A 26101-nucleotide genomic window follows, 5' to 3' on the forward strand; every position below is an offset into this window, starting at 1 on the left:
ATGTACAACGATGTTTAAAATTCTATTTGGATCGTACCAAAGGATTTTAGAAATCCTCAATTGTTTGTTGCTTTTGGTGGCCCAAGCAAAGGTCTCCCGCTGTCAAAACAGGGGATAGCAAGATGGATTACAAGTGCCATTCTACATTGCCATACTGCGGCAGGGAAACCACTGACTGGCAGGGTTCGGGCACATTCGACAAGATAAGTGGCTTCTTCAGCAGCCCTCTTTGCGGGGTGCAGATTAAGGACATTTGCAAAGCTGCTACCTGGAGCAGCGTCCACACCTTTAGTAAGCATTACTGCTTGGAATCCTTACAGCAAGAGGATGCGGCAGTGGGCCAGGCTGTCCTGAGGAACCTTTTCCAATAATTGGTGAGCTTTCCTTTCTATCCCACCTTCCGTTATTTTGCACATTTTGTATCTTTGTCATGTTGGCTATTACAATGTATTTATTACACAAAATGTGTTTTTTTTTATTGCTAACTGCTTGCTACTCCTCTATAAAAACATGGGAATCTATGCAATTTGCAATACTGGGGCAAGAGAACAAGTTACTTATCTGTAACTTTGGTTCCCAAGTATTGGTAACTTTTATAGATTCCCATGCGCCCACCCACCTCCTCGAGGAAAGCTCAGCCTACAGCAGATATGGTAACAGTTACACAACGGCCACGAAAATCTGAGGCTCTGAGGTTCCTTCAGGAGGGTTCTATGGGGTGAGGCTCTTCTGATTGGCTAATGCCTAAGTTTGGTCTCTTTTACAAAAAGAGGGTGGTGTGCTACAAAAGGGAATGAGGCTAGGCCTTTTTCTTTCTCTTTTGTACCTACTGCTATGGTATTTTTGTTACCGAGACTCCCATTCCGACGACGGGGAATGATACAAAAGCATGGGAATCTATGAAAGTTACCAATACTGGGTAACCCAAGTTACAGGTAAGTAACTTGTTTTCTTATATGGTAACAAAATTGCTTATAACACTTTTTTAATTATAACTTTTCAACATGCTGCGCAACATCCACACTGCTCTACAACTTAGCTTAAAGATATTGGCAAAGCCAATATCTATGGGTAAACACTTACAAAGTCCTAAATGCGAGACCTATTGGCTATGCCATTGCTCATTTATGGTGGATACTTTATATAACCACATATTGCTTGCAGAACTGTTATATTGATTGCAAATTGGAATCCGCACTTTTCCACCTCTGATCCATCATGGTTGACTCCGCCAAAGGGTATGGAAAAGTTCAAGATCACTGATGTCCGTGCACAGGATTGGTGCCTATATGCAGCTCCATGCTGGAATTCCTGGGCAGTGTGATGCCACTGCAGAGTTCTAAGGTGCCATCGACTAGCACACAGGAACAGTTCTTAAAGTTCCATATGTGATCTGGCGCCTGGTGATATCCAAGAGGTCAGAAATCTGTGGTTAGAGCACCTACCCAAAAGAGCAATATCACCTGTTTCATTGCACTAATAAATGGTTAAAAAGAACTGTTAATGATTTTGGAGATTTATATAGTAAAAATCAAAGGTGTTGGATTAAGTACACGGATATTAGCTTCCAGTCAGTGGAGCACTGTATGTGGTGGTATGTTTGGGAGTTCGCTCATTCTTATTGTACCATTTTGCTGTATTTTGTGGCCTTCTCTGTTGACGAATTTACAGTTTTGAAATGCAATAAAAATAGCAAAATTTAAATATATCGTCATGATTTATCATTTCAGATTGTCCTGATGAAAGATAAGAAGAAATGTAGCGTCATTGAAAATCTTGGCTATGAGCCAGGGGCTGTGGCTGTTCATAAAGGTGGAGTGACTGTTGCAGTTGGAGGATCGGTAAGAACTTTTTTGTATCATATCTATCTCTTTCCTTCAGTGGTTAAATACGAATGTCCATGGCATTTTGTAATTTGCATTATCGTTGGTGACCAGTCTTTTAAAAATATTTTTTCAATGTCTTTTGTTCCTCATAATCACAATTTGATCCAGAGCGGGAGAGAGAGGCTTTAAAAGGGGAAAATCGGGCTACAAAAGTGAGAAAGCAGGGAAGAAATAGCTCATGCTAGAGCGAAGGTGACAGAAGAAAGAGGCTTGTGGTGAAATCCACAAGCATGGTGGGTTGGGGGGTCCTGGCCACTATGCCAAAACGATTTTAATCTCTGGATGTGACTAGACTGCCAATTATGTTCCTGGTGACACATCAACTGGTGGGTTTCTTGAACGCCAAAGCAGATGAATTAAGCTATGGATTAAGCCCTTGTTGATACTGAATGGCAGTTGCATCAACCACCGCCTAGAACGCGCAAAGATAGCACTTGTGCATGTTGGAGTTTACCAACACGTCTCGCTCGGAGGCTCGTTGTGCATAGAATGAAACTGTGGACTCATGCGACTTTTGGGCAATACCTCTCCTTCCCAGGTTCTGAGGAAGATTTGGACCGACTGGACCCAGGTCATCCTAGTTGCTCTATTAGGAACGGAGAGTACAGAGTCCCAAAGTCCTGGGTATGTGCATCTGTCCACGGATCAGGCTTTTTCCTCCTGCTGTTGGGATAAGTTTGTGGCCAGGTGTGCATTTTAACAAATTGGCTCACTCCAGGCCAACCGGTCTGACATTTTGTTGCCCCTAGGCCTGCAAGTTCTTGCTTTGGGCACTGTTAAAGGGTATGTTCGAGGCATGTGGGCTGCTGAATTCATATCTGTGCATAGATCGCCGCCTAGTGTTGTGTCCGGATGATTGCACTTTGTTGTCCTGGAAGAGTCTTCGAAGTATCACAAGATAGTTGACTCCTCCCCTGGACTACAGTGCGCATGGGCATCCTTTCCATGCTCCGATTATTTTTTTTCCGCCATTGGGTTTGGATGCAAACTCCTATACTCCAACTCAGAATCTAAATAAAACTTTTCTAAAGGCCTTCGACTTCGTCTGTATTGTTCTCGTTCGGTACCTCTCTACTCCATGCAACCTTCCATCTCGAATCGGTCGTCGACGCAGGCTGTTGGGCCTTTTCGACACCACGTGAGCCGACCATCGATGGAAAGAAGCCCCTTCAAAAGGTGCCCACAATGCAACTCAAAGTTCCCCCATACTTATAAACACTCAGTATGCAACAAGTGCCTTTCTCCAGACCATAGGGAAGAAACCTGCCTGGCCTGCGCCTAGTTTCGGTCGAAAAAAAACCATACGGATCCGAAGGGCAGCTAGGCAAGAGATGCAGCGACAGGCACCGGAACCCGACAACCTCTTCGATGATGACCAGGACCTACCGGACGCTCAAGACTCGGACCTAGAGATCGTCATGGTTGAGGACTACTCCGACGACAAACTACCGTCGGGCCAAATCGTGAGTACACTGCCCCCGACACCAATTGACCCTTCGCCAAAGGCTCCGGTCGAGGCATCGCCAACAGGCCTTAGCCAAGATCATAAAATACTTTCGACAGCCACACTTCAGGCTCGGCTCCGAAACCGAAACCTTCAGAAACCCCAGGGCCTAGTAACATTGCCCCGAAGAAGGTTCCAGAGCCAAAAAAGGTCACCGACCCAAAGGGCGTCGACCCCGCAAAGGCCGCTCAGCCAAAAGCCGTCGACCCCAGAAAATCGGTCGAGCCGAGCAAGGGAGCGCAGCCGAAGAGCGCCGAACCAAGGAAGGTCGCCGACCCGACCAAGCCTGCGGTTCCAAAAACTTTCGACCCGGTGCCGTAGCCGGACAAACCTGTCGACCCAAAAGTAACAGCTCCGAAGACACTGGTCGATCCAAAAAAGACCGTCGATCCGGTGTAAGACACTCACCCAAAGAAGCCTACGGAGCACAAACAATGTGTCGACCCGAAAGTTCCCGTCGACTCGAAACCACGAGTCGAGACGAAATCGGGAACCGAGCCGAAAAAACCCAGCAAAACACCGAACTTCGTCGACAAACCTGCCTTTGTCGACCCAAAAAGGTCCAAGCCTAAACCCAGGACTGTAGAGGAAGAACTATTCCACCCAGATCCATCCGAGGACCAAAGCAAAAATTTACATTAACCCAGACACTGGTAAAACTACCATCCTGCATAAGAAAAAGAGACCTTTGGACTTTGCACCTGATTCACATATCCCACTCAAAAAAAGGACTTTGGCACTTCTCCCACGAGACCCTCACTCCCTATTCAACCTATTATGCCCTCCACACCACTTGCACCTACCTCACCTTCTAACCACGATGACGATGAGGGAGACACAGGGTATGAACCAAAGCCCCTATATGACTTTCCTCAAGATCCAGATCAAGAGGAACCTTGGGAGGAGCCAACAGATCCTATTCCTGATGTGCCCACTTATCCTACTAAACCATCACCCACTGATGACACAGTAGTATTTAACCAACTCATAGACACAACGTGGACATGCACAGTGACCCCGTAGAAGAGGACTTACTCTTTGACACTTTCACTACTGCAGAGAAAAGTGTCAAAACACTTCCTATGTTGAAGGGAGTTCTAAAACATGCACCTGACATATTCAAGGACACAGCCAGGGCACGGGTAATCAATCCCAGAATAGGAAAAAAGTATAGACCGGCTCCTACAGACCCCACTTATGTCAAGGGCCAGCTGCCACTAGACTCCCTAGTGGTTGCTAACGCACGAAAAAGAGCCAACTCTCAGACTACAGGGGAAGCACCTCCCCCTGATAAGGAGTCCAAAATCCTAGAGGCATCGGGCAAAAGGGTAGTGGCACAGGCATCCAATTCTTAGAGAATTGCTAACACAGGCACTACTGGCTCGTTACGATAGGGCACATTACGATCAGCTCGAAAGCCTTATGCAACATTTGCCCGAGCCGTTTAAAGCACAAGCAAATGATCTCATTCAGGAGGGAAAGTTCATCTCCAATGCCTCCATTAAATGTGCGCTGGACGCTGCAGACACCGCAGCTAGATCCATTAATACTAGTGTCCTCCTCCGCAGACATGCATGGCTGCGGGTTTCAGGTTTTAAGAATGAGGTGCAGTCCACCATTCTAAACCAACCAGTTAACCCAGATTTTTTATTTGGTCCTGCGGTAGACACCATCTTGGACAAAATGAAAAAGGACACAGAAACAGCAAAATCCATGGGTGCACTGCAATTTCTGCAACCTAGGGGCTCCTTTCGGCGCTCCTCATACAGAGCAAATACACGAGGAAATGCCTCACAAACATCTACCTCCTACAAAGGTAACACACAAGTTTCCTTCACAAAGAACACCAACAGAGGTGGTTACAGAGGTAACAATCCTAAGGGAAGGGGGCGGGGAGGCAATAACACCAGAGCCTCCGCCTCCACAAAACAGTGACTTCATTACGCTGCCTCTGGAACACTTAACACCAGTCGGAGGCAGACTACAACAGTTACTACCTGTCTGGCACGCAATAACCACAGACAGGTGGGTAAGAGAAATTATCCAGTCTGGTTATTGCCTAGAATGGACTTCTACGCCACCAAACATACCACCCAGACATCGTCCTATGTCCATAGAACACATCACCCTACTTCAACAAGAGGTGAAAAGCATGCTGGAAAAGGGGGCCATAGAGCCAGTCCCTTTCCACCAGCAAGGGACAGGAGTATACTCCCTATACTTCCTTATTCCCAAGAAGGACGGTTCCCTCGGACCAATACTGGACCTCAGACCCCTAAATCAATACATACTGTCGGAGCACTTCCATATGATCACACTACAGTAAGTGCTCCCGTTGCTACAACAAGGAGACTTCCTAGCAACACTGGACCTCAAGGATGCGTACTTCCACATGCCCATCCATCCAGCCCACAGAAAATACCTCAGGTTCACAATAGAAGGGCAACACTACCAATTCAAGGTTTTGCCCTTCGGGGTTACCACGGCTCCAAGAGTGTTTACAAAATGCTTAGCGACAGTTGCAGCGCATCTCAGGAGGCAACACGTGTACCCTTATCTGGACGATTGGCTAATACAAGCAAAATCGTACCAAGAGTATGCAACACACACATCCCACACTATCCAGTTGCTACACAACCTAGGCTTTTCAATCAACTACACAAAATCGCAACTGCAACCTTCCCACATACAGCAATACCTAGGAGCCACTATAAGCACCTCAGTGGCAAAGGCATACCCCAACACAGCAAGGATAGCCAGCATGCAGATACTCATTCGCAAGTTCCTGCCACAGCACTCCCTGCCAGCCCAAGTTTTCAAGCAGCTCATAGGCATGATGGCCTCCTGCATATTCATTGTCCCCCATGCCAGACTTCAAATGCGCCCGTTACAGGAATGCCTAGTACGGCAATAGAACCAAGCTCGTGGACACCTAAAAGGCCTAGTGTTGGTGGACAGTCGCACACACAAATCTCTGCAGTGGTGGAACCCACAAAACCTTTCACTGGGGCAACTGTTCCAAGAGCCGGTTCCACAACTAGTACTTACAGCGGACGCATCACTGACAGGCTGGGGAGCCCATCTTCTTCAGTACAAGGGCTCTGGACAAACAAACAAAGAAGGCTGCATATCAATCAACTAGAGTTGCTAGCGATCTTCCTAGCCCTAAAAGCCTTTAAAAAATATGTGTACAACAAGACGGTGTTGATCCGGACGGACAACATGACCGCAATGTTCTATATCCAGAAAGAGGGAGGAACCCACTCTCCACAGCTGTCCCATTTGGCGCAGAGCATATGGAAGTGGGCAATTCAAAAGGACATCTTTCTCCTAGCAGAACACCTCCCAGGGAAGGACAATCAGATTGCCGACCTGCTCAGCAGGCACTGCCAACAAATACACGAATGGGAGCTTCACCCCCAAGTTCTCCAACCATTCTTCGAGGAATGGGGTCACCCAGAGGTAGACCTCTTTGCCACAAAAAAAACCTCCAAATGCCAGTACTTTGCCGCCAGATTCCCACATCCATTGTCACTGGGCAATGCGATATGGATGAACTGGTCAGGCAGATTTGCGTACGCTTTTCCCCCAGCACCGTAGATCCCGCTGGTGGCACGCAAACTGCGACAACACTCACTCACCCTAATCCTAGTTGCTCCCACATGGGCGAGACAACTATGGTACACAACGTTCCTAGAACTTTCAGTAGTTCCTCATCAAAAACTATGCCTTGCTCCACATCTTCTAACTCAGAACCATGGAGAAATAAGACACCCAATCAGTTGAACCTAGCGATCTGGCTCCTGAGGTCCTAGAGTTTGGATACCTTAACTTGCCCCCAGACTGCATGAACATCATTAGGGAGGCAAGGAAACCAACCACACGAGCGTGCTGTGCAGCCAAATGGAAAAGATTTATTTACTGCAACAATAACCAAATCAACCAATTAGACGCTTCCATACAAAACATTATATGCTACCTGCTGCATTTACAAAGATGTAACTTAGCATACTCTTCCATACGACTACACCTCGCTGCTATAGCAGCATACCTTCAGAACAGGCAACACCTTTCACTCTTCAGGGTACCAGCAATTAAAGCATTTATATAGGGCTTGAAAAGAGTGATCCCTCCACGACACCCTCCTTCCCCAGTCTGGAATCTAAATATAATGCCTACCAGACTTATGGAACCTCCTTTCGAACCTCTACACTCATGCGAATTGCAATTCCTAACGTGGAAGGTCGCATTCTTAGTTGCCATCACCTCACTCAGAAGAGTGAGCGAATTGCAAGCACTGACAATTCAGGAACCCTTCATGCAGGTACATGCTAACAGGGTAGTTCTTCGAACAAACTCTAAATTCATGCCTAAAGTCTTATTCAACTTCCATATTAATCAAGCAATTGAACTGCCAGTATTCTTTCAGAATCCACAATCCGTAGCTGAAAGAGCCCTGCACACACTAGACGTTCGAAGAGCTCTACTATACTATGTGGACAGAACTAAATACTTTAGGAAAACAAAACAGTTTGATGCTTTTGCACCACAACACAAGGGAAATCCTATTTCAAAGTCCGGAATAGCCAGATGGATAGTTAAATGCATTCAAATATGTTATCTAAAAGCTAAACGCACTTTAACAGTCCCCCTTGAGAGCGCACACTACACGGAAAATGGGGGCATCCATGGCTGTCCTAGGAAATATTCCCCTCGAAGACATCTGTAAGGCAGCCACATGGTCCACCATACACACTTTCACTAAACACTACTGTGTAGACGTGCAAGCAAAACAGCAAGCTGCTGTAGGCCAGGCTGTCCTCAAAACTCTTTTCCAAACTGCTTCAGCTGACACAGGTGGCCACCGCTAGAGGAGATGCTGCTATTCAGTCTATGCACAGATATGAATTCAGCAGCCCACATGCCTCGAACGGAATATGCTACTTACCAGTATGCATCTGTTCTTGGCATGTAGGGCTGCTGACATTCATATCGCCCGCCCTCCTCCCCGGCGCCTGTCGCAGCTGCAGCATTATCTTTAGCATGGACATCTCTTACTTTCCCATCTCCACCTCTGCCACAATGGCGAAAAACAATCTGAGCATGGAAAGGATGCCCATGCGCACTGTAGTCCAGGGGAGGAGTCGCCTATCTCGTGATACTTCGAAGACTCTTCCAGGACAACAAAGTGCAATCATCCGGACCCAATACTAGGCGGCGATCTATGCACAGCCCTACATGCCAAGAACAGATGCATACTAGTAAGTAGCATATTCCTTATTGGCTCTTGTGGCCTTTGTACGGTTGCCGGATCAGCATGTGTTTAAGTTTTGTTATCTGGTTCCTCATAGGGTTAAAACATATGTTCTCACTTCTCCATGTCTTATGCCCCAACAGTATTAAATGTGGTTTTAACCATTCCCCAGGTGTATGCCTTGTGAGCCCCTCCACAGTTATTCTTTAAGACTCCTTACCCTCTCTTTCGGTTAACCATCCTTGCGCTATATTCTACTTGGAAAACGTAGTCCTTCAGGCTTGTACTTCCTTCCTTCGGAAGGTGGTAACTCCATTTCATGTTGATCAGATATCACCCTTCGGGCATTCTTTTGTCTACCTTATCCCTCTAAGGAGAAGAAAAAGCTTCACCGGTTGGATCCGAAAAGAGCCTCCAGCTTCTCAACTAACCGCACCAAACGGCATCAGTGTACAGTCCACTCTATATCTAGTTCACAGGAGCAAAGAAAGGGACCATCTTGGGCTGGCTCTTTCTCTGCTATATATTTGCTAAAAAGCAGCCTCCTGAAGGCTTATTAGACCAGAGCAAGGGCTGGTACCACTACTTCGGCCTGTGGGGTATCTGTTCTAGACATATGGCAGCCCGCTATGAGGGAGTCAATCTATATGTTCACCGGGCACTATTGTCTGAAAAGCTGCGTAGGCAGCAAAGAGCATTTTGCCTGGTCAGTTGTTCAGGACTTCTCGTTTAAGCCAGTTCGCTGACCCACCACTTGGGAGATATTGCTTGGGTTTCTATTCAAAAGGTGAGGAATCTGCCATTAGAAGTCTCTATCAGACGAACTAGTTAGCTTACCTTTGGTAATGCTCTTTTTAATAGAGACTCTGTCTAGCCAAGGATTCCTCATCTTTTGAATAGATACCCAAGCAAAACTTGCAAAGTGTACTATCTCAAACCAAAAGTATTGAAGAATCGAGAGGGCAAAATATAATTCACTGCATACTTGGCTATCCTCGCCGAAAAACATTTGGGTAAAACTGCCTTAACATTTTGTTTCCTGGTGGCAAGTTTATCATTCATCAAACACAAATCTGTCCTTTAGCAGGCTTCAATGCTGAGGACCGAAAAGGTCCTAGCAGCATCTCTCAAAGGATGACAAAAGCATATCATATTGGAGAAATGCCTTGTCCCACTCGGAGCTTTCTTCACCTTTCCTGTCAGACTAAATGAGGTATGGAACACTTAGCTTATGGTTTTGCAGCAGTAATTGCATAGTTGTTTCAAGCCTCACACTGAGTAGAGTCTTGGCTGAGAAATTCATTGAAAGGCAATTCACTGAGGGGCGGTCCAATGTGCATCTGACAGTCTTGCACTATTTGTCCAGATGTTTGTTCCTCAAAACCTCAGTTTTACTAATGTATTATCTCGGTGTATCTGACATCCTGTGGCCATGCTGGATTTCAACCCCATTGCACCAGTTCACTGGACTGATGTTTTTGCACCAGAATAGTTTCTACACCCAAACGTGAAACGTTGGCCAATATCAATCTCACCACTTTGATCAAAACATATGCCCTCCCAAATTAGTTTGGTTTAGTCTCTAGGAACTGGTAAGACTTCATAGAAAGGTCTTTAGTTTGTTTCATTTTTAAGTTTTTTTTTTTTTTTTTTTTAATAAATGTTTGTGGCTGTAGAGACGTATGCTCTGCATACTCCTGCCATCTAGCGTTGGGTTCAGAGTTGATTAAGTTGTTTTTCTAAGAACAAGTCTTAAGAATCACAAGACCGAGTGACTCCTCCTCTCTGATATTACACATGGGCATTGGCTCCTTTGTTAAATAGTTTTCTCTCAGCCGTTGGGTTCGGACGTGTGTGCCCCCTCTCCATGTTTCGACTCAGTTTGGTACGATTCTTCAGTTTTTTACTATATTCTACAGTATTGTTTTCGATTGTGCTCTTCTGCTCTTGAGTTTCGTCAGTTCAGCCGTCGACCGACCATCCTGTAGGTTCCTCCTGTCTCGGACCTACTCACGCATGTACTAGTTTCCATCGTAGATGCCTTTCTGATAGAACGCACACCCTTCAGATTTTGCCTGCGTTGCCATGCAAAATATCCGCACACTGATCAACACTTCGTGTGCAACTTGTGCCTATTGCTGAAACATCGTGAACCTGAATGCAACAAGTACAAGTCCTTTAGGGGCGGAGAAAACCCTACAGGATCAAAGGGCTTGTCGATTGGAAATGTCTGGGTGAATTGGAGATGGCACTTCCGACATTTTTGGCGAAGAGCATGGCCAGGAGGAACCAGTAACAGATGACGAAGAGGGGGCATCTTCTCCCCTGCTGAAAGCTCTAGACATTCCTATTTCTCAAAAAATGAAGATGAAAGATAAAGCTTGTGGTTTTTCTGCCCGTGACTGCTTCCATTTAACCTGTTTTTCCTTCCAAATTACTCCTTTGCTCTGGGCTAAGACTTGTATCTTAAGCAATGCACCCCCAGCCACAATTGTGTGTTAACAAGTCTGTGAAACCAGCTCCCACTTCCCCCACCCAGCAACAGGGATATTCTACATCAGAGGGTGCTCTGAGACAGCAGAAATCTGCTGTGTGCTGTTTAAACTGTATTTAATAGGGACTGTGCACTTTGTTTTTTGGCCAGGAGAGTGAGTAAAGTTTTATTCAAACAGTATTGTTAAAGGACAAGTTTGTTAGGCCCTTACCTGCAGAAGTCCAAAGTGTGGATTTAGCCTATCTGCCTCCTAGGAGATTTCTGAATAGAGCAGCAGCTTCCAACTCCCTGGCCAGCAAACATTGTCTGAGGTAGCTGGGACTTTATATAGTCTGCAGAGACCAATCAGTGATAATGCGCTATATAAATATAATAAATAAATAAATAAATTGTTTGGTGCATGTGTACACTGATCGGTGGTTGTATCTGGTGTTTCTATTGGATTAGGGTTAGTGACCTCATTGGTTGGGTATTTGACGGTTCTGACTGGTTTCTGGGTCTGTGTTTCAATCAAGGTAGGGTTGGGACTAGGGTTAGGATTTCTATTAGAAGTAGGGACTAGGGCTTCCCGTGTTATTGGTTGTTGGGACTAGGGCTGGGGTTAGGCCTTCAATTGGAAGTGGCAATTAGGGCTTCTGGTGTGATTGGTTGCTGGACTAGGTGTGGGACTGAGTAGGGTTAGACTTTCTATTGGAAGTAGGGAATAGGACTTCCTGTGCCATTGCTTGCTTGGACTTGGCTTGGGACTACTGGTAGGGCTAGGGTCTCTATTGGACATAGAGATCAGGTTTTTTAAACTGATTGTTTGCTTGGACTAGGGCTAAAATTGGCTGTACGGTCCTGGTCTCCTACTGGTTCCAGATTTTTGGGGTAGTGTTGTGATTGGATAGTGTTAGGGCTAGGGTTCCCATTGGCTGGAGGGTCACCTGATTACTAGGGCTATAAAAGGCCAGGGGTGGGGCATCTCAGCCGGTGCGTCGAGGTTAAGGGCGGAGAAGACCAGGGCAGTTGCCTATTTGAGGCTGTTCAAGACTGGTCGTGACCAGGGCCAGAAATGTTGCCCATGTTCCCATTCAGTAATACCCAGCCAAAATGTATTTTCACTATAGATGTGTACCTATCTTTGGTCTACATGTACTTGCTTCCATTGTGCATCTATGTACCTCCATGTACTTGGATCTGTGTGTCTGTTACTTTTCTCCTGAAAAAGCATATCCAATGCACTACCCTATTTCTCATCATGTACCTCTATCAATATCTTTAATCTACATATGCTTACCTCCTTTATGCATCTATATACTTCAATGTACTTATGGATCTATATATTTATCACTTTCTTCTAATTTGGCATTTCAAATGCACTACCCTGTTTCTCAGCCTATACTTCTCTCAATATGTCTTCTAGCCCAACTTTCTGACTCCTCTCAAACTACTTTCTACTACTCTTTTCAATGCACTACCCTGTCTCTCACCCTATACTTCTATCAATATATCCTCTACATCCACTCTCATTCGTCCCAAACCCCATACCACTACTATGATCACAAAAATAACTCTTTCTAGACTCTCTCCTACTCTACCCCTCCTTGCATCACCTGACACCTCTTTTACTATACCAATCCCCAAAACAAACCTCTCTAAACGTATCCCTCTGACTCAAATTCCACTATTCTAACTCGCCACTAATCCTTTATGGGTTCCAGAGTAGCGTGCTACTTGCCAAAAAAGCGTTTCAACACTCCAACAGAGTTACAAGCGCTTTATAAATGCAAACCTTTTTTTCCCCTCCCCAACCCTTCTCTATCCAAATAACTAACATATCCACCACTCAAATTAATTTAATGTTTCACCATACTAATTCAACACTAAACCTTATGGGTTCCAGAGTAGCGTGCTTCTCGCCAAAAAAAGCGCTTCAAAATACCATCAGGGGTAGCAAGCCCTACAAATACAAACCTCTTTCCCTCTTCTATCCCGCCACCTACCCTTCTCTATCCAAATAACTATATAACATATCCACCACTCTTAATTACTTCATATTTCACTATACTAATTTTCAACAGTAATCCTTTACAAATACGGATTTATTTATTTATTTATAAAGCCCAAACTACTCACCCTTGCGGGTCTCAAGGCGCTGGGGGCCGTCGTGGAAATTAAGTGAGCTTTTGCCCAGAGTCACATGGTGCTGAGCTGAGCTGCCGCCGGGGATCGAACCGTGAACCCTGTGCTCCGAAATCAGCTGGCCTGGCCGCTGCACCACACCTCTCCACTTTATGGGTTCCGGAGTAGCGTGCTACTCACCAGAAAAGTGCTTCAAATCCCCATCAGGGTTATGAGCGCTATATGAATGCACACCTTTCTTCCCCATTTATCCCTCCGCTATCCTTCTCACTCCAAATAACTGACTAATATCCACCACTCAAATTATATTTCACTATACTAATTCACAACTAATCCTTTATAGGTTTCCAGAGTAGCGTGCTTTAACATCCCATCAGGGGTAACAAGCGGTAAATAAATACAAACCTTTTTTCCTCTACTATCCTTCTGAATCCAAATAACTGACTAACCTATCCACCACTTTAAATTTACGTGTAGGTTTCTCTATACTAATTCAACACTAATCCTCTATCGGTCCCAGAGTAGCGTGCTACTCACCGAAAAAAGCGCTGCGACGCCTCGTCAGGGGTAGTAAGGTCCCAGGCCCCCATTTCTGAGGGGTCTCAAAAACCTTCTCGAACCCCTGCTAGCAGGGAATCGGATGACTATCATGGTGGACTTCACTTCCACTTAGAGGAGATGGATAATCATGACTCGAACAGCGTCTTAGAAGCTTTCGTTAATCATGGACCATTAGAGAATATAAACATGCAATATTCGAAAAGAAATCAAGTATTTCACCCAGAAAATTGAAAATGCTGCCTCCACAAAAGAGCTTTTTGAGCTAGTACAACTGCTCTCAGCCTCACATTCCAGAGAGGAACCAGAGAGCTTGCAGGCCTTCTGCAATCAGCTAGCCACCTTCTTCTACTCCGAGATTATGGATATATACGCAGGCTTTAGTCCGACATCCCTCTGCCTCCCGTGGTTCACCCCGAGCATTGCAAGACTCAATACAAGACACGAGCCAAGAGACCAAGGGTCTCTGTCATCTCCACTCTCTCTCCTGAGCTGGTCAAGCAATACCTCTTGAGAACCAATGCAGGCTCGCCCTCCGAAGCCTGCCCCCCTTCAGTTCTCCATATGGCTGCTATTAATATAGCTGCCCCACTCTGTGAGCTAATAAATAATGTGATCCTCTCCGGGTCATACCCACAGAGTTGGAAGCAGGCTATTATCAGGCCCTTGCTGAGAAAAACTAATCTGGATACCACAGACTGTAAAACCTATTGCCCGATTTAACTGCTTCCCGTAAATGCTAAGGTTCTGGACATGCATCTCAATATTCATCTGATGGAGACTGCTGAACAACAACACTGGTTCAATGACTCCCAGGTTAGCTTTAGAAAGCATCATGGGACAGAACCCGCATTAATCTGTGCTACGGACAGTAGTAGACGCCGAGTGAATGAAGGACAGGGACTGCTGCTTATACTCCTGGATTTTGCTGCAGTGTTCAATGCCATCTCCCCCACTCTGCTGCTAGACAGACTCTAAGGGCTGGGCATCTCACATCAACTCTTAGTCCTTCTGTCCTCTTTCCTAGGAGAACGATCTCAAAAGTTGAATTTCCAGCGCTTTTACTCTGAAGCCTCCTCCCTGCCTTGTGGAGTTCCCCAGGGCTCCTCTTTAAGCCCCACACTTTTTAATCTTTGTGGCACCCCTAGCGAACATGATGCACTCCTGCGGATTGGAGGTAGTGCCATGTGCTGACCAGATCATTGTTTCAATTCCTAAGAACACAGGCTCGTTGGCTGAGAACGTTCAGTGCTGTATGACTAAGATGGTAGAATGGATGTCTGGTAATTCCTTAAAACTGAATGTGTATAAGATGGAGGTGTTGGTCTTTGGCCCAGGGAAACAAGCTGGAATAGCAGCTGTTGGCCTGATTCTCTAGGAACATGTCCTACTCCAGGAAACGAGGCTAAGAACCTTGGAGTTCTGATGGACCCGAACCTTAATTTTAACGCCCAAACAAACTGCACCGTCTCCACCTGCACCTGAACTTTAAGGATTTTGAAGAAAATCTTCTCTTATCCTGCACGCAAGCAGCTTGCTCTCGCCCTGGTAATGTCCAGGTTGGATAACTGCAATTCTCTCTACCTAGACTCGAACAAGAATGCGCTGCATGAACTCCAACTGGTGCAGAATGCCCTTGGGAGAATACTTCTGGACATTCCCAAAAGACACTCTGCTGCCAAGGGTCTGGAAACCCTACACTGGCTTACAATTAAGAAACGCATTCGCTTTAAATCGATATGTATGGTCCATAAGGCTCTCCGCCTCCCCTACCAAACAATACTAAAATCCATGTTTAGTTGGTACTCCCCGGCAGATCCCTTCGCTCATCCTCCGACAGAGCATTCGCGACTGCTGCCTGTAAGCTCTGGAATACCCTTCCAAAAAACATGTAGGCCATCTCCCAGCACCCCCCTGTTTAGAAAGGCCCTCAAGACTTGGCTTTTTTGCATGTAGCCATCCCCTTTATAACCTTCTCTCAGGGAATCTCTTTCTGGATGTTGGACTACAGCGCCTTGATGCCCTCGGGTAACTGCTGCGCTCTACTATATTCAAAAATCTAATAGGCAGCTTTCCATGTTGTTGAGCTGCAAAGAGTCCCTAGAAGAAGATTTATTTGGCACTCATCTACACACAAGTGCACCTAGTATTTGCCTATGCTTCCTGGCATGAGACCTGCTGAGGACAATTTTAAAGAGCCAGTCCGAGCCCGAGTTATCCCCCAACAGGTTGACAAAGAATATAAGCTGGCTCCTTTGGGTACACACTTCATCAGAGTCAAGTTCCACTGGACTCCATAGTTGCAACCACTTCTTGCTAACAACCAAGCTACTGGGGATACACCACTTCCTAAGGAGAGCAAGGGTATAGATGCTACTGGAAAAAGGGTTGCAGCACAGGCAGCTAATTTTTGGTGTATTGGCAATTCACAGGCCTTTTTGGCCCGCTAGAATAGAGCCCATAGGGATGAGATAGAGGAGCTCTTGCAGTACCTCCTGGAAGAACATTGCAAAAGGAGACAGCAAATAGTCATGGAGGGTCAGGCAATTACTAACCGTTCCATCAGATGCACACTAGATGCAGCAGATACAGCTGTTAGGCGTTTTAATACCAGAGTGCTTCTTAGATGACAAGCATGCGTTAGGTGTTCTGAATTCAAACCAGAGGTCTAGCAGGCAGTACTAAATATTCCTTTTGACAAAGAATACCCTTGACAAGATGAACAAGCATCAGCATAGCCAATAGGTCTTGCCTTTTGGACCTTATAAGAGTGTAGCTATGCAGCACATTTTCCTGGGTAGGCAAAATATTTCAAGGTAAGACGAGTATGCAAAACATACACATCTCAAACTACTGAGGAGCTCGGCGCCTATCATTTCAGCTGAACGGCCCCAGCGTTAATTGGACTGAATGGAGTTAAAAACGATGGTGCAGATCTGTGGCTCAAAGCAACACACCTCTGAGCAGCAGCTCCATTTACTGCTCCAGGAACATACTTCGACGCGCCAAAAAGTGTTCTGGGGCAATTAAGTTGGACAACCCTAACTATTCATTCACTACACTCCAAAGCCCCATTGCCCCCTTGCAGGTATCCTGGAGTTATGGTAGATGCAAAGGTTGTCCTACTTCCCAAACTGACTTGTTGATTTGGAATCCTGGCACCCATTTCATCAAAGTTGAAGCATTATGGCATGTATTCTCTTGAGGACAGATGCCAGAGCGTGTGCACAGCTGGTGCATCTTGTCTTGCAACCAGCACACTTTGCTTTGACCTTTTCCAATTTTCTGAAAATTGCAATCCAAACAAAAAAGTCAGTCCTGTTGCTCTAGGGGAATCGTATCATACAGTCCCATATCCAGTGGTGATTAAGGCATCCACTGTCAACAGGTTGTGCAACAAAATAGCAACCTTTGAGTTTACTGAGTAGCTAATCTGTAACATTCATTAATTCCAGCCCTCATATCTGTACCCTTCTAACATTACTCAGTAATGAAAGCCCAGATTACATTATTGAGCAAGAGTGGAATGAAGGAGCCAGGAAGGTCCAATGACTTGAAAGTGCCTAGCACCGCTCTAAGTATCAACAAATGCCACCTTAATGAAACCCCTGAAGGCTTTAGCTATCCTTTAATTAACTCTGTTTAGGCTTTTGGGCCTAGAAGCAATCTCGATAGCTTGGTATGCACAAGTGTGTAGTTTCTATCAATCAACATTAATGATCCTTAACGGAGCCCTCCATTTCACTTGATGGTAAGATGAAGCATGCAGAATCCACTATTAAATTCAGTGGAACTCTCAAACTTCAAGTAAAGTGTCAAACAAAGGAAGTGGGTGTATAAATAAATGGCCGATCACGCAGACCTTCCTCTCCCAGCCACACTTCTGTAATTTTGATAAGTCATTCTCATGGATTGCATGCTTCCTTTCTATAACCACTTTCTTCCAATTGATTCAATGTACATATAATTTAACTCACAGCATTGAAATATAGCTCATTTCCAGAATGTGTAAGGCTATATCCGGCCCAAATTGCATCCACTTATGAAATAAACTGCAAATAAAAGAGTATGTCAAACTGCAGGCACATAACGTGTGAAGCATAGTAAACAAGTGCCATTTGTTTGCTTAGAATAGCGAAAGCACACTTTACATTTACAAAATCCAGTACCTCACACCGCACGCAAACTAAACCGCACTCACGTGCACAGAAAAGGCAACTCCCAACGTGGCCCAAAATGACTGCGATCTCGAAACCATGAAGATACTAGTCACAACAAGGCGGGCGTCGCGATTAAAAGGCGAAATTATTTTTCCAACACTTCCACTGCAGACAAGAAAAGCCGAAAACTGGAAAGCAGTGATAAAAAAGGGATTTATTTTTATTCATTGCTTTCGGTCATTTGGTCTCCATGTTTATCAGTTTGCCTGTGGGAGTAAATTGTATAGTCCACGTTACTTTGCATTGTGTTACATGTACTCTTACACATACAATAGGATAAACCGAACTGAAAATGCCAAAATGAAAAGACAACTCGGGCACTTCTCAGACATAAAGACAGTAACATTCTAGAAGATCAGAAGAGGAGAAGCCCCTCCATTTGGGAGGGACAGTGGAGCCATTCAGTAATGGAGTTGGGGGAAGACGAGCCCCCGAACTCAAGGGTTTCTTGAGTTCACTCCTGTGATTCTGGGCAAATCACTTAATCTCCCCGTGCCTAAAATGAAAGTAACGGAAAATATGTAAAGCGCTCTGATACCTGATTCGGTTCGGGTCTAGTTCGCGCTATATAAAACTCTGCAAAAAAAAAAGGGTGTGGGTAACTCGTCCAGGCTATGTGATTCTGTGATTTAGATGGGGAAGAGGAAATCATAAAGCATAACGAGAATGCAAGAAAAATATCAACGTACGAGCCAGTAAAATAACTCACTTTTAACAGACACAGACGACAGCAATGCGCCTTCCCTTGCTTCTCAAAGTCAGACAGAGGCCGGCATTTCCAGCTCCTGCCAGTCAGCTGCAGCTTCGAGGCCTGCGTTTCTGCTCCCACCTTTGGCCGGTCGCAGCCCTCTGTGTCTAAGGCAGCAGTTCCCCTCTGGGGCTGACACGAACCACAAGGAGGGCCCAGCGCCGTGTCAACGCTGACGGTGGGGATTAAGAAGTGGGTTTAAAATAACACGCATCTCCTGTCTGGCGAATTCAAACGCTCTAAACTTTAAGACGTGGAAAAAAAGAATCGCGCTGAAGTAAAAAGAAAAAACAAGTTTCACGAGGAGAAGAGGAGGCAGCAGGGGGAGGGGAGACGGGAGGGGGCATGCGCCTGTTTCCCTTGTGGGAGCGAGCTTTGAAAACATCTGTTAATTACAAACAGATAGTTTCAAAGACTGCTCTCACAAGGGAATCGCCAAACGTGCACGTGTTGCCATTGAAAGCAATGAAACACGTGCACGTTTTTGGCCCAAAAAGCGAATTTAGATCAAGAGGTCTCCTCCTATGCCGCACATGCGCGCTGCGTAGGCGAGACCTAAAAAGGATACTGACACTGCTAAGACCATTAGAGAGTTACAAACCACTCCTCCTAGGGGTTCTTTAATCACTCGGACTACAGGGGTACATATAAATCCACCATCACGGACGCCTCCACTTCCCAACAAAAAAAAGGCCAATCTTCATATGGTAAGGGCTATTTTAGAGGTTCCTTCAGAGGAGGAAACAACAAGGGAAAGGTCAGGGGTGTCTACATGCGGAGCAGCACCCACTGCAAAGCAGTGATAACCCAATCTTTCTCCCCTGCCTCGTCACACACACTCGCACCCCCCCACACACTCGCACCCCCCCACACACTCGCACCCCCACACACACTCGCACCCCCACACACACTCGCACCCCCACACACACTCGCACCCCCACACACACTCGCACCCCCACACACACTCGCACCCACACTCACACTCGCACCCACACTCGCACTCGCACCCACACTCGCACGCACACACCCCCCCTCCCCCTTTCCTTGTCGGGGGCAGACTACCATTTTTTTCCCCCCAGTCAGGAAGTCCATCACCACAAACTAATGGGTATTAGCCATTATCCAACATGGCTATTGTTTGGATCTCATTACCACGCCACATAACATCACATCTTGCACCCACAGGTAATCACAGGATCATCTAACACTTCTCAAACAGGAAGTCATAGCTCGTCTTCTCAAAGGGGCTATAGAACCTGTCCCACTTCAAGAACAAGGTTTAGGGGTGTATTCTCTATACTTTCTCATTCCCAAAAAAGACCGGTCACAGAGACCAATCTTGGGTCTCTGAGCTCTCACCAATTCATCCTATCAGAACATTTCCATATGATGACACTTCTCCAAAAGGGCGACTTTATGGCAACATTGGACCTGAAGGACACCTATTTTCATATACCTATACACCCTGCTCGCCGCAAATACCTTGGATTTGTCATAGGAGGCAAACCTTACCTTGTCAAAGTTCTTCCATTAGGGGTGACAATGGCATCTTGAGTTTTCGCAAAGTGTTTGGCAGTGATCGCTGCACATTGGCAAAGACAAAATGTTCACATGTTCCCATACCTGGACAATTGGTTTATCAAAGTCAGTTCCCACCTACAATGCCAACAGTACACTCGGCTGACAGTGGATTGACTTCACAGACTATGGCTCACTATAAATGTCACCAGGTCTCACGTTCAACCTCTCCAAATTCAACCTTACTTAAGAGCAATCCTCAACATGTAATTTGTATTTGCTTATCCCAATCCTACGCGAGTTCAGAACTTTCAGTTCCAACCAAACAAAACTCTATGGACTGTAATGCGTCTGCTAGGAATGATGGCCACTTGCAATGGCATAGCTCCCCCACTCGAGATTACACATGCATCACCTACAGCAATGTCTTGCTCGCTGGAGGTTTCAATCACAGGGTCGTCTCCAAGATCTCATGTTGATAGGCCGCCACACTCCACGTTCTCTGCAATGTTGAAACACCAAAAACCTCTTAAAGGAGCAGCCTTTTATAGACCATGGTCCTTGCACAAACACAACAGAAACAGTTTGGGGTACCGATCTGCAACACCTTATGTGTGGATCTTATAAGTCTGTTTGATGCCAGACCTCAAACCCTACGCATCAACTACTTAGAGCTTCAGACAATCTTCCTGGAACTAAAAGCTTTCCTCCCTCGCCTCACTTGTCCTAGTCCAGACGAACAACATTACAGCCATGTATTATCTAAAAAAACAGGGTGGGGGGCGTGGCCGGGCAAGATGGCCGAGCAGACGTGACCTGCTTCGGCTCCCGGACCGCGCCGCGCTCAGTGGGCTTACCTGTAGGCGCCTTGGAACGAATTTTGCTGCTCTGAAGCGTGGTTGCGGGCGGACCGCCTAGGGAGCCTCAATCTGCCTCTCCTGCGACGGTAGAGGCGCCGGGACTCCGCACTCCGCTCTTCCTGTTCGGCGCCGGACCCTGCTCGCAAAATGGCGGCTGACGAGTGAATCGGGTCGGCCGCCGGGAACACCAGCTTCAAGCTACAAGCGTCGGGAGGTGAGCGACGGCCTGGAGCCATGGGCCCCCTCTGAGGTCCGAGTGCCGGCTATCTGACTGTCGGGTGCACGGAGACGGCACCCCGGTTGCCTGACTCCAAGATGGCGGCCGTTGGGACGTCCTGACCGAGCAACAGCCTCGTGGGGCTCTGCAGGCGCCCCTGCACTTTCTAGCCTCACTCTAATGACTGTGGTGAGCGCGAATGGGCAGCGCTGAAGTCATCTAGCGGCCCCAACCCTGCTTGACGGCGGGACCAGAGGGGGGAGCGACACCAACAGGGCCCGTGCCGGGAAACAATGGCAGCTACGAACCACACCGCCTGACTGCTTGCTAAACAGGGAGGCATCCTCTAGACAGTGAGCGCTGGGCCTACTAGGGAGAGCTATATAGCTATAAAAGAGCTGTCGGCTGCCGCCCTCTCTCACTGCGCAAGCTGCAGAGCACGAGAATCTACTCTGGCACACGTGGGAGCCACGAGGAGAGCGACCCTACCCCCTATGCCTCCGAATAAGGGCACCAACAAAGGATCTGGCAGGGTCTCAGATTTTTTCATCTCTACGGACGCCAGACCAGCTCTTCGGGGCTCTACAGAAAAGGCAAACATGGCCGTCTCCAAGGCGGACCTCCAGTCTGTTTAAAGATTTCAAGTCAGAATTGATGAAGGAACTGGGTCAGGACATGAAATCATCCATTGACCAGCTGCGTTCAGACATCACGGAGCGCATGGCCACACTTCAACGTGATGTGGACTCAGTGGGTACACGAGTGCTTGACTTGGAGGCCAATCATCAAACGCATAAGCAAGTGATGGGGGAATGCCAAGACGACATCCGGTCTCTGAAAGACCAGCTCCTGCAAACTCAACTGAAGACCGAGGACTTGGAGAACCGCGCGAGGCGGGAAAATGTCCGCATCAAAGACCTGGAGGAGGGCGCGGAGGGGCCTGACCTGGAGGCCTTCGTGGAGGGCCTCTTCGCGGAAATCCTACACCCCACGGTGCTCAAAATAAAGCTGGACAGGGTGCACAGAGTGGGCCCTCCCCCGAAAGGCGATCGGCGGCGGCCCCGGGATGTCCTGGCGAAATTCCACTTGTTTAAAGTGGAAGAAAAGGTCTTGCAAGCAGCAAAGGGCCAAGGAATCTGTCTCCTTCCAGAACTTTACTTGCTCCGTCTTCCAGGACATTGCACCATCGACCCTGGCGATAAGACAAACTCTGCGCCCTGTCACATCTAAGCTCCAAGACGACAGAATCAAATCTAGGTGGACCCATTCCTTTGGGCTCAGCTTCGAAATGCACAACAAACGACACCACCTCACTACCCTGGGAGAAGGTCTACGCCTACTGGGTTTGCCGGCGGAGGAGGGAGACCCAGCACCGGGTGCATCGGAGACCTCACCGGGTGGAACGGCTTCCACCTCGCCTTGGTCGCAGAACACGAACAAGAAAAACAGCTGATGGAACTGCCCGGCGAGCAAGAACTTCATTTTCTACCATGGGGAGACGCCGCGGAGATAAGGGCTGACTCCCCCTGGCTGGGGGGGCAGATCTACCCTGCTTCAACTGCTGAGATCCACCCCACTCAGACGGTTGACTAACGCTGGGTGGTCAGAGACGAACTGTAAGTGACTTTTTAGTTCCAATGACTTTATATTACTACTGCTGAAGTGTTGCGCGGTCCGGATCCCAGGACCCGTAGTCCCCACTGGTTTATGCGTGGGGTTGTTTACCCCGCGCAGCAACTACTTAAGTTCTCACATTTTTTGTTATGGTTGTTTATTCTGTTAACAGTTCTGGGGAGGGATGGGGGGGGGCAACTGGTGGTGGCGGTCCATTCTTACTTTTGCTGGTTGATTCATATGGGCGGTGTGGTAAGGGAAGACAGACTGGATGAGATGTAACAGTAACTTTCACTGCAACATGAAGGGGGGAACAGACACAGCTTCGGGGTCGGTGTCAGATCGGCCCCCGAGCAATGATAGGGAGAGACACATCGCGTGGTGTCTGACTGGGGACCTGGATACCCTCTTCCGTATAGGCACCCTAGGTTCCAATTTGCAATGCCGATAACAATAGGCACCTGGAACGTTAAAGGGCTCAATTCTCCCCAGAAGAGGCAGAAAGTGTGGAAGTACATCCTAGACCACCACATAGACATTATCGCACTACAGGAAACCCATCTCATGAAAACGGAGGACTTTCGCCTGAAACATAAGCTGTACCCGCTTATCTATAAGTCCTCCGCTCCTTCCAAGCACAGGGGGGTGGCACTCCTATTCCGTTCTTCCACTCACTTTCAAACCCTGGGTATACTAACTGACAAGGATGGCCGCTGGCTGATGGTCAAGGGACGACTGAAAGGGAAACTGTGCACCTTTGTGACGCTTTACGCCCCCCAACAGCGGGCAGAAGGACTTCCTACACACACTCCTGGGTAAGGTGACGGACTTTGCTGAGGGCCCCTTACTTCTCCTAGGTGACTACAATCTGGTTTGGCACCCCTCGCTTGATAGCACACACACTAACCGCTCTGGCCTGGGCTCTTTCCATTCAGACACTCAGGGGCTTATCCAAGATATGGGTCTGCTGGACACCTGGCGCGCCCTCTACCCACACACCAAAGACTACTCCTTTTTCTCCCACGTACATCATTCCTACTCTAGATTGGATTATATATTCGCCAGCCAGTCTCTACAGGGCAGCCTTAGGGAGGCTAAGATCTTCCCCATCTCTGTATCAGACCACGGCTTGTACTCAATTTGCATGTCCTGGCTTGGCAACGCCCCTTCACCGGCCCGGTGGTATTTCCCAGCAGCCCTGACTCGGGATAAGGAATCGTGCATTCTCCTACGGGAGACTATCAAGGATTTCTGTGAGCATAATAAACCGGAGGACACCTCTGAATATAATACCTGGGACGCCCTTAAGGCTGTGCTTCGGGGTAAATGCATAGCACTTAACTCCGCCCTCAATACGCGAAGAGCAAAAGATAGGGAAGCTTTGGAGGAGGAATTGGCAGCAGTCGAAAGTTCCCACAGACTTGCACCCACCAGACAAACACTCCGCCATCTCACAGCCATCAGAGGCAAGCTACGGGCCATTTATAATAACCGAGCTGAATTTACTCTCCTTAAGCTGCGCAACCTCTTACACTCAGGGCAATAAAATAGGAAAACACCTTGCAAGGCAATTGCGAGACAAACGGGAGCGAGAATACATAGGCGGTATTCAAGACCCTTCGGGAGTGCTTTGCCACAGAGATGAGGACAAGGCGAATCTGTTCGGGACTTTTACAAAGCGTTGTATTCTGCAGACGCTTTGGATTCCGGCGCTCAGCAAGATTTTCTCCAACGCTTGCCTATCTCACAGGTCTCCCCGGCCTGGAATGATGAACTGACGGCCCCGATCACACTGGAGGAGGTGATCTCCGCTATCAAAGCCTTAAAACCCCACAAAGCACCGGGCACAGATGGATACACTGCGCTTTTTTATAAAACCTTTGCAGCCGACCTCAGTCACCACTTAGTCTGGCTGTATAACTAGATGGCCTCCGAAGGCGACACGGCGAGCTCTATGGCTGAAGCGGTGATATTGGTGATCCCTAAAGCGGGGAAAGACTCCACGCTTTGCGCCTCCTACAGGCCTATCGCCCTTTTAAACATCGACGCCAAGCTCTATTCCTCGATCCTAGCTAAACTGCTCAACGGCTTGATGCCGCTCATTATCCACCCTGACCAATCAGGCTTTATTGCGGGACGCCAAACGCACGACAACACCCGGCGTATCATTCACCTAATTGGGAAGGCTACCAAATTTCAGATCCCTGCTATCCTGGTCGGACTCGATGCGGAGAAAGCTTTCGATTGTGTTGATTGGAAGTTTCTTTTAGCTACGCTTAATGTGTTTGGCTTCTCCCCCAAATTTATACAAATGCTTCAAGCCAATTATAAGCTCCCGAGATCTAGGGTCTCGGTTAATGGCGCCCAGTCTGCTCCCTTCTATCATTCCCGCGGCACTAGACAAGGGTGCCCTTTATCCCCCTTACTGTTTGCCCTTCGTATAGAACCTTTAGCTATCGCCATCAGGGAAAACCCAGGAATTGAGGGCCTTCCATTTACAGGCGAGTCCCATAAAATATCACTCTTCGCAGATGACGTCCTCTTGTCCCTCTCCAATCCAGGAATGTCTCTCCCGCACCTACAGATAGAACTGGGCCGCTTCGAAAGGGTGGCTGGCTTCAAAGTCAACCTGACTAAATCCTACATACTCAATCTTACTCTCTTCCCGGCAGAGACCAGTCACCTTAAGACACTGTCACCCCTAGCATGGGCATCCTCCTCGCTTCAGTACTTGGGAGTGCAGCTTACACCAAGAGTGGAGAAACTGTACGAGGCCAACTTCCCTCCTATTCTGACTCTCATCCAAGCGGCGCTCACGAGGTGGAAGCTGCTTTTCCTCTCTTGGTTGGGGCACATTCATGCTGTAAAGATGACCCTCCTCCCCAAATTGCTGTACTTATTCCAGTCTCTCCCTATAGAGATGGACCAAGAATTCTTCAGAAGGGTGAAGGCAATGATCCTAAGCTTTATTTGGCAGGGAGGGCGCGCGCGTTTCTCTTTCCACATGCTCCGACGTCCCCAAAGGGAGGGTGGAACTGGCCTTCCGGACATGCAACTTTACTACAAAGCAGCCTAACTTAGAATACTTGTTGAATGGTCGCAAA

The 26101-nt window shown here is 47.3% G+C and overlaps 1 protein-coding gene across 1 annotated transcript in view; it reads left to right on the forward strand.

Annotated features, from left to right (window-relative positions):
- The window catches only part of WDR1 (WD repeat domain 1), a 347127-nt gene that overhangs the window by 269351 nt on the left and 51675 nt on the right, over window positions 1–26101 (forward strand). Inside the window, exon 12 of the mRNA XM_078678473.1 lies at window positions 1731–1841. Coding sequence (XP_078534599.1) covers window positions 1731–1841 — 111 coding nt within the window. The remainder of the gene's footprint in view (window positions 1–1730; window positions 1842–26101) is intronic.

Source organism: Lissotriton helveticus, chromosome 2_2 (genome assembly GCF_964261635.1).
Source record: "Lissotriton helveticus chromosome 2_2, aLisHel1.1, whole genome shotgun sequence".
NCBI lineage: Eukaryota > Metazoa > Chordata > Amphibia > Caudata > Salamandridae > Lissotriton > Lissotriton helveticus.